This window comes from Seriola lalandi, unplaced genomic scaffold (assembly GCF_002814215.2).
Source record: "Seriola lalandi dorsalis isolate HSWRI2012SDOR001 ecotype SW California unplaced genomic scaffold, Sedor1 jcf7180002054563, whole genome shotgun sequence".
NCBI lineage: Eukaryota > Metazoa > Chordata > Actinopteri > Carangiformes > Carangidae > Seriola > Seriola lalandi.
In genome coordinates, this window is record NW_019525116.1 from 47737 (window position 1) to 57611 (window position 9875).

Here is a 9875-nt window from a genome sequence, read left to right on the forward strand (position 1 = left end):
TTGTTGAAAACTACTTATTCGACAATCAAGGCCAGTCCCATGATGCTAGGCTAACGCTAGGCTAACGGTAAGTGGTCAACTGCCATGGCTAACTGTAAGCAAGCTTACCGTTTAACGATCTCTGGATATGCTGAGTTTTATATTTTCATAATCATGTACTTACTCATTCATAGCCAGTTTTACTATTTCAAAATGTTTTTTTTAGTAACAGAATTCTAATATTTTCCCCTTTTCCCGGAGAGAAACAAACTACTATTGAGTGGCAAATACGACCTCATTAAAATAGTTAATTTAGTAGTAGTATTCAGTCCAAATTCAAAGCAGAGTCCAATCAGAGTGCAGGTGTTTCTGTTGCCTTCATCGGCAGATCCTGGGTCCGTGTAAATTCATAATAAACGGACTGCCTGGACATACAAGGACCAGCAACAACAGAAATTCAGTTCAGTATCTGAACTTTGTGCTGAGTAACACTCTTCCCAAACAATCAATGTTTCACTTCCATTCAATTCATTGTTTCACCCTATGCCTTTACCATGCAAACGAGCCATCTTCCCAATCAAATAAATCTTTTATAGAGTAACCTCTTAAAACTCCGACGCTGTCGGACTTACCTCCGGTACCGGGTAGTTGATTTCTTCTTCAAACAAGATGTAAGAGGACGAGGGTTCCTGGAGATCCGAGTACTTAACTACCGCGGACTGCACACTGAACCGAGTAGTACTCTAACGCCATCATGTTTTTTTTGTCGTCCGTATTTAAATCCTAAATGGCGCCAAAACTGCCCAATCACCACACGAGGGCAGTGTATAACAGTGCAGAGCTCCCCTCCCCTTCCGGCTCCACCGTCTGTTACAGGTGTTTGTTTGTTGCCAACCATGCTTGTATTATTTCAAACTAATAAGTCTTATAATAGGACTACACCCATGTTCCCCACATCGATGGTTCCACAGTTTACTTTTATTATGCTGGTATTTATATGACTCTGCCGAGAACTGCGGTGTTGTGAGTACATCTGCCGCTTTGTCTCATGGGCACAGGAAAGGAAAGAGTGAACCAGCAAACATGAAGTCCAGCTGCAAGTGACACAAAATCCATAAAGGAACCTTCAAACTTCATAAGCTGCAGCTGAAATCCACGAACTGCAACGGGAAGTGAATGTAGAAGTCCAACAGCAGCTGTGTATGAAGTTCAAAATACTCATAAATAATAATCACAACATTCATAAAAATACAGTTCATTCATTTGAAAGCAATTTTAACTAAATAAAAGGCTTAAATGTCACATGTATTATTCCCATGCCCAAGGACAGTTAAGTCTGTATTATTGTCTTAAAGCTAGAAATCATATAAAATTGAATTGAATATAAAGGGATGGATTCTCCTTTAAATGCACAATCCATGATGATGATATAATGCTCCATCCTCAAAACAGGCTAAAATTATATATATTAAAGTCATTATATGAGCCTATTGGGGATCTTATTCAAATGATCATGTAAACTTAAAAATGAAAATGTAATTTTCCACATGTATGTGTTCTAGGATTACACTTACTTGACTTGATGAAATGAGCAAAATGTCAAGTTGACATGGATGAAAAGTCCTCATAATGCTCAGAAAAAATGACATTTTAACATCTAATTCCATACTTAACTCCATTCGCTGAAGATCATGCAATGTGATCAAAAGCTCTAACAGCTAGCCTTCTGAATGGACCCTGTGCTGAGATTTTTTGTCAGATATTCAAGTTCTTTATAGAATAACTAGACACTCACACATAGGGTGGTAACAGGTACATAAATTATGTAACAGGCCTATTTATTAGGCTGTACATTGTGAGTTTGACTATGAATGGACTTTCAGTTCACATCAGTCAAAATGATCAATAATGTGATTTATGGTAGTCTGTATCATGTCTATAGTCATGATAATCCATGTAAATTAAGGGAGAAGGAATCCTATTTTATTCTTATAAAATGTTCAGTATTCATTCTCTATCTTCTAGAGCCACTACATCAAATGACCATAATAAAATTAAAATACTGCCTAAAGAGGGGCACTTAATGATCCAATTTCCATCACTTTAAATTTGTAGAAGAAAAATAAAATAGAGCCTACATTTTCATTTTCAAAAGTTACAGTTGTCAATCTTGTGATACACCTCTTTTTTCTGAGTAGATTTTTTTTAAATAATAAGTTTGAGTAACATAAGCAGAAATAACTATAAACATTTTATACCCATTTGATAGACAGGACAGCCTGAAAATATTTTCTCACACAGTGGTTGCAGCTTTATCAAGTGAAGAGTCAAAATCTGATTAAAACTGAGCTCTACTACATTTTATGTTAAAGCCTACAACTTCCGTACTCCACTGCAGGTGACAGCATCTCTCTTTATTTCCCGGGCTGATGAAACCTGAGAAGTGCCGACGCAGCAGCAGCACGGAGCCCGCTGAATGAAACACTGGCTCCCGAAAGCTGCTAGTACCCGGCAGGGACTAAATGCGGTGCTCTCCAACTTCAGCCGTTTTCCCGAGGGACTCAGGACTCTGGCAGGAGGCAACATGGCCAAAGTAAACAGCGGCTCCTCCGGTTGTCGGGCCGTGGTTATGGCAGGAAAGTACCTGTCGAGTCCGTCTCTCCCAGTACTGACCCGGAGTTCTGGCCAGCGGCAGCGGAGGATGTTCGGTCCCCATCGCCGTATGGTGAGCTCTGACGCGGCCGGCACGGGAGGAAAGACCGCGGCTTTGGCCCAGCTTGAGCAACCAGGGTATTTCTCCGCCGCAGACCGACATGTGCTGGCGAACCGGAATTTAATTTACCGGGACGTGAAGGCTTTTCTGAATGAAGTCGGTGGAGACCCCCGGGAGGCTCGCTACTGGCTGACCCAGTTCCAGAGAGCCACCTCGGCCCAGTCTCCTGCATTTGCCGTACTGGAGGTAGGCGGCATGGTGAACTTTTATTCAATTTAAAAACTTCACAGAAGATGTTCAAACTGTTGTGTCGCACTTCTTTGAATTATTTGACTAATATAATTTTTACGTTTCAGTATGTACGAGCAATTTCACAACCTAAAAAATGGTTGGAAAGAAAATAACTCATCAGGTTTTTCATTAAAACCGTGATGTAGTAGAACCGTCAGTTGGCCATAACTGATAGAAGTCCAGGCTTTTAAAGTTGACAGGTGCCAGAGGTAAAATGTTGTAAATTTCATAATTGATACTTAATTCTATTTGACAGCCAAAACCTGAGGAACAACATCAAAAGTTGTTCAAGTGCAGTCAAGAAATACCAAGCAGACAAACTTTTTATTATACATATTATTATAATGTTTCTAATCCAGACCTGAGGTTGCCCTAAACTACCAAAAAAAAAGTAACTTTAACTAACTTCATTAAACCCAAGAAAGATGACAGTGCTATAAAAATAAGTTTGACAGATTTTGACACTTGACAGTCATGTATAGGAAATGGACTGATGTGTTGTACAAATTAACCCTGTTTTGTGGTTCAGACCCTGAAAAACTTCTGTTAGAGAATTTATTAGTTTGTTACTGTGCTAATGAGACATTTTGTGTTTTTTGTCCATCTGTTAGTGTAGTGTCGTTAACGAACAATTCACTGAACTGAATCACTGAGTGAGTGAATGTGCAGTGTTACACTCACACACACTGCAAGTGAAAGTGATCCGTTTGTATCCCAGCGAGTGTGATTAGTTTTCGGAGATACACTCACCCACTGAATGAATGAGTGTATCCTGTTCACTGAACGCACTACACAGTGAATGTGACACCTGCTGGAATCAGACCCAGCAAGAGTAATGCAAAACTGTAGATCTGTTAAAAGTAATTACAAACCAGCTTTCCTCTCTGATATTCAGTGAGGAAACATAAAATATCAAGAATTATAAACAGAGTTTGCCGTGCTTTTCAAAGCGACAGCACTCCTGGTTCTGGACGTCAGGGATCATGAAGAATATACACAGTTTGGCCGTGTTTCAATTCTGTGAGTGGGACTACACAGTCAGAGCTCCGGTCAGTCACTGAACAATTCAATGAACTAATGTTTTGAATGAACTGATTCTAGTGATTCAGGACACTGTAAAGAGCTGCTTTGCACATCACTAATCAGCGTGCCTGCCTGTCTCTAGTCCCTTTTATGCAGCCTTTTCAAGGTAGGAAGGTTGTGCCTTTATTCCGCCCCATCGTTCTGTATAGAAAAAAACATTGTACAAAAACATTCTTCTTTCACCTTCAAGTCCCCGATGCTGTTGTTTTACACATCACGCCTCTGGTTTCAGAACACCTGCATGCTGTCTAAAATCAGCTTCTGTCCCTCCCAGGTGGACAGCTCGGTGTTCAGCAGCAGGGAGATGGTTCAAAGCCTGGCCTTTGGGCTCTCCTTCTTGCAGCGGATGGATATGAAGCCTGTGGTGGTGATGGGCTGGTCTGAGTACAGGGAGATGGGACCGGCTCAACCGGTAGCCGAGCCGCGGTGCAGCCGAGGGCTGGTGGAGTGGTGCCAGCAGCTGACAGAGGCGCTGCAGCAGCACTCAGCCACCGTACTGCCGTTCTTTTCTGCTGAGTCCTTCCTCCTGCTGCATGAAGCACCACGAGGCAGCAGGTGAGGGGTGTCAGGTTTCTTACTGCATGAGTTTTGTTCACCTGTTCACATTTGTCTTTCAGTAAGGAGTGTTTTTCTTCATTGCTTCAAGATTTGTATCAGTCAGCAGATTTAATTTTTTGGAACTGATGCATGATATTGTACAGTTGCCACTGACCCTGTTTTCATCCTCTTCCTTCTTCCCTTCAGTGCTCCACCATATGTTGCTGTGGACACCAGCCTCCTCCAGTGGACTCTGGACTGTGGCACAATCCCATTGGTTTGTCCAGTGGGGAGGGACGGCCGCGGTTGCTCGGTAATGTTGGACCCAACGGACGTGACAGCGGCTATTTCCCGAGCCCTACAGCCGCACAAAGTCATGTTCCTAAACAACTCAGGAGGCCTCTGCAGCCAAGAGCACAAGGCATGGACCCTGACTCCTGACTGTTTCCATAGACATATATAGTATACTATATATATAGTATGTGGTAGTATAGTATGTGTATAGTATTCATCTATCTATTTGCAAAGTTGGCTGCAGAATACATCGACATAAACATGTCCCGAACACTTTGTATTTGTGTTCCAGGTGCTGGGCACGGTGTCGTTGCCTTGCGACCTCCCCAGTCTTACCATTGCGGCATGGCTGAGCACTGCAGAGCGCCACAGAGTGACAACCATAGCCAGACTGCTCAACCAGCTGCCGACTGAGTCGTCTGCAGTGATTACCTCTGCCAACACGCTGCTGACCGAGCTGTTCAGCCACAGAGGTGAGGCCGTGGACTGGCTCATATGTAAACACACACATGCATAGAGCGCTGTCTATTTTGAGGTGTAACCCAAGAGGGCACTGGCCTGTATGTGTGGAGACATGGTTTGACCAGCCAGTAGTGATTAACATGAGTTATTTTTTAATAGGATTTTCATAACTGCTTCTTCTTGTCTGTCCCTCCTCCTTAGGGTCTGGGACACTCTTTAAAAATGGAGACCCCATACACCGGTAACTAACTGCACATACACACAAATGTGTAATCTGAACCTTAACCATAAACTCAAGTCATGACCATAAATTACCTCCTTAAAGTATTGAGTTGCTGTCTCCTTCACAAGTTTAAAAGCACAGAAACACACACAGGATTTGACTCATTTATAGCATTTAAAGTAAATGATTGTTCCCTGTCCGTGTGTGCAGGTACAGCTCTCTGGATGGGATCGATGTGGAGCGTCTCCTGGCTCTCATCAACAAGTCATTTGATAAAACTCTGAGGCGAGACTACATTGACTCCTTGAAAGGACGACTGCATTCCATCTACCTCTCTGAAGGGTGTGTGCAACTATTCCAGGAATAAAGTCCCCAAACCCACATATAAATCAAGGCCAGGGTTATCATTATAACCTGCGCCCTGTCGTCATTACCAAACAAACGCACACAGGTTTAAGTGTTACACTCCCGTCTAGGGGATTAGAAGCGCAACATAAAAGTACAAGGTGGTTTCTGCTGCCGTTCCCCAAAACCAAAGTCGAAACACTGATTGATCGATAAAGTGAAGCAATTTATTCGTTTATTTCAACTATTAGAAGCAACCACCTCAGGATGAACCAGGGCCAAAACAATAAACAAAAGAAACTAGCGTAAGTGAAACCCTAGGTGAAAACAAATGACACTGACGAAACCTGCCTGCTTAAGGTAAAGCAGTTCACCCCTACAGATTCAGTGTTATTTGCAATAAAGTGTGTCAATCTATGTACTTACGTAGTCCTAAATCTATTTACAACAATACTAACACCGGCACTGGGCCTGACAAACACTCATAGGTATCGCACAGAACTAATAAAACTGGATCAGTTTGGAGGCCGGGGACAGAACCGAGATGCTGCTGTCAGGTCTGTCATAGATCTGGATTGTGGTACTGGTGCCTGGGCACTGGAAAAGGCCCATTCATCCAGCCAAATAGATGGGACCTAAAGGTGCAGCAGGCAAGGCTCGTCACACGAACAGAGCAACCACTCTCACACAAAAAACAGTCACACAACAGAGTAATACAGAAAGAACTGGACACCGGTCAACAATACAACCGGGGCCATAACAGTAACTATGTTAGATATATGAATCCAAACCAAGTGAGCCTCTCTGCTAAATGTTTTGCCTCTGTCCCTCCAGCTACAGTGCCGCAGCCATCATCACCATGGAGCCAGTGAACAGCGGTACTCCCTACCTCGACAAGTTTGTGGTGAGCAGCAGTAAGCAGGGCCAGGGCACCAGCCACATCCTGTGGGAGTGTATCAGACAGGACCTGGGCAAACTGTTCTGGAGGTCTAGAGCCACCAACAGGATCAACCCCTGGTGAGACATACACCTGGACATTACATGTATTTGGCAGATCTATTTGTACAAAGCAACAATTAAAAGCACATACGGACAAGAGCTAGATAGGGAGGGTATCCTTTTTAAACAAATAACTGAAAGGGGATGTGGATGGGGTCAGCAGAAAAATGTGTTTTAGCTACATAAAAAGCCGATATCAATTGAAGTGTTCGCTTTATTTGGAATATCTTCACCGCTTTATCTTGCCATCAAACAGCCTTTTACTTTGGAACTATATTTTGCAGCGGTTGAACTACTATGTATTCCTACGCACAAGTGCACCTGCAAAGTCAGTTGGTATTTTGGTGGAAACTGAGTCTGAGCACATGCATGAACCAAAACAGCATGTGGAGACGCCTGCACAGTGCAGCGCCTAAGACTGACTATTTGAAAAAAGGGCCGTAGTCTTGTTACAACGTTAATATAAAACTAACAAACACATTTCACAAAGTCTGTCTCTCTTTCTTTCCGTCCAGGTACTTTAAACACTGTGATGGGAGCTTTGTTAACGGGGTATGGACCGTCTTCTGGTTCGGCCTGACAGACATCAGAGATTCCTATGAGCTGGTGGAGTATGCCAAGAACCTTCCTGACTCTTTCCATGCCTCCACCCTATCTGCTTCCCAGTAGCTCCACCCACCTGCCTCTGGATCCTGGACCTCCCAGCTGCTGGTTGTTAGCGCTGTAGCTGTTTTAGCTCTGAGCCTCTGGAGTGTTCAGCCTGGAAAATGTGGATATTGTTTTCTCATTTTTGCTGTGACTGGGCTTTTTCCTGTTCTGAATTTTTTTACTTGGGTTTTTCTGTATCTTGAAACTTTAAAAGCAAAGCGCCTGTGTTGTGGGGATTTACTTACATTCAGTATTTTGACATAAATCCTTTATTTTCAAAGATGGGCGTAACTGAGCATTCTAGTGCTTATAGCTGAGGGTTACAGGGGTATTTCCACTTTGCAAAAATACACTTTGTACACACTTTTCAAGTTTGTCTTCTTTGAACAGGCAACTTTTGCTCTTTGTTTCTTCTGACCAGAAAAAAAATTGGTGTTTTTCACAACCAAAATGGTCAAAACTATGGTCTTACTTTGTGATGTGGACCAGGAACACTAAGCTTTTCCACTGTACTGTTGCCTTCATGAACACAGCCAGGTGCTGTATCTCCTCCAGGTCTTTCTGTGATTGCTTATTTTGAATTCCAATACATCTAAGCACACAATACAAGTGTTTTTGAAGGGGCAGTACCCTGATTTTGTGATGCAATTTGATGTGGTGAAGGGAGATTTTTATAGATTTGAGAAAAAAATCCTGATATCGTTGGAGCAATGTTATCAGTCGTTTTAGTTTTGGTTCCAACACTAAAAAAAACAGTAAGCCTGCATTACCATCAGGTATGTGGGGTTTGAAAGAGGTGGGCAATTACCAGGTAGGCAGGGACTGATGAAAGATGCTATCAATTTGCATTATAGGAAATGTGGGATCCGGTGTTTTTGGATCTTAAAAGTCACAATATTTCAGCTTCTGCTGACAAATTCACAAGCAGAAAGTACAGACAAATAATACGAGAAGGAAGAGATGTTGCAGTTGGCAGCTTTTCTTGGTGGGTAAGAAAATGTAGCTTTTTTTTTTTTTATCCTGGTTCTCATGTACTTCTGAAATGCCAAAGGGAGTATTTGTGTTTACTATTCAGGTCATTAAAGCACTTCAGACCAAACACCTGTGTCCAGAACCAGTATCTACCAAGAATTATGAAGCAGTTATGCATTTTATCAACAGTAAAATTTTAAAAGAAGAAAAGAAAATGCCAAAAAAGTTTTATGTGTGTGTTTCATATGTAAGGCAAATAACTTTAAACAAAAAAGCTCATATGCAAAAATCAATAAATGGGTGAATCTCATGATAAATTTACAATACAGCGTACACGGTACACCTTCAGTGAGCTTGTGTCTTAAATTGAAATAGGTTAATTGACTCGGCACATGAAATGATCCTATCACCCTTTTCCAGCCACATCATTTCACAGTGCCGCATCTTACATGTAATTTCTGTAATGTCGTCCAATATAACATAAAAATATAGCTCATCTTTAATCCCAAAATAAATAAATAAATAATATGATGAATATAATATGCAAGGACAGAAAATAAAAAGGTTTTACTTGAAAGGGGAATTAGAGCCGGGCAGAGAGTTTACAACATGATAACTGTGTGTTTGTACAGTGTGTGCAAGATGGGGCAGCTGTAAAATGATGTGATGATGAACTGAATAATTTCATGACCCTGAGTCACGTTCTCTTCTTTTTTAATTTACATAAAAGCAGGTTAGCAAAGTATTTGCCAGAGTTTGCTAAATGGCCTATATTGGTGAATATCAGTATGACTTTTAATTAGTTTTGCCATCAGATTTTTCAAATATAACCTTGGTTATTCATTTGCTCATGCACATAAAACCAACAAATCCACAGGTATCGAAAAGTGTAAAAAGACGCTGAGTTCAGGAGGAAGGAATTATAGTCCTCAAATTAATTTATAAAATATATGTATATATACATATATTGATAGTGATGTAGCAGTAATGACTTAAAATAATGCCATTTTTAGTGGTTACTCAGTTCTGCATTTTTATTTTGTAATTTTCAGGATGATAATACTGGATTTGGTGTTTGTCAGTTCAGGATAGTGGTTTCTTAGACTTTTTCACACACACACACGCACACACACACACGCACACACACACACACACGCACGCACGCACACTACAGACTATTTATCGGTCTTTTATAAAGATAGGGGAAGCAACAAAAAGAAATTTGATGCAAATTCTTGTTTATTTTCCCTACATAGATGATATTCATTCAATTTAGTTTAACTCCATATTTTCCCTTGGTCATCCACCCCACCTGCAGTGGCTGTACCC

At 41.4% G+C, this 9875-nt stretch overlaps 1 protein-coding gene across 1 annotated transcript; it reads left to right on the plus strand.

The window, feature by feature from the left end:
* The first annotated feature begins 2307 nt into the window (after nucleotides 1-2307).
* nags (N-acetylglutamate synthase) lies at nucleotides 2308-8673 on the plus strand. Its single transcript, XM_023416262.2, has 8 exons — nucleotides 2308-2938; nucleotides 4341-4621; nucleotides 4811-5024; nucleotides 5190-5370; nucleotides 5561-5600; nucleotides 5793-5924; nucleotides 6762-6944; nucleotides 7442-8673. Exons 1-8 carry the CDS (start codon nucleotides 2456-2458, stop codon nucleotides 7593-7595), a joined length of 1668 nt encoding a protein of 555 aa, XP_023272030.1. The 5' UTR covers nucleotides 2308-2455; the 3' UTR covers nucleotides 7596-8673.
* Nucleotides 8674-9875: the final 1202 nt, after the last annotated feature.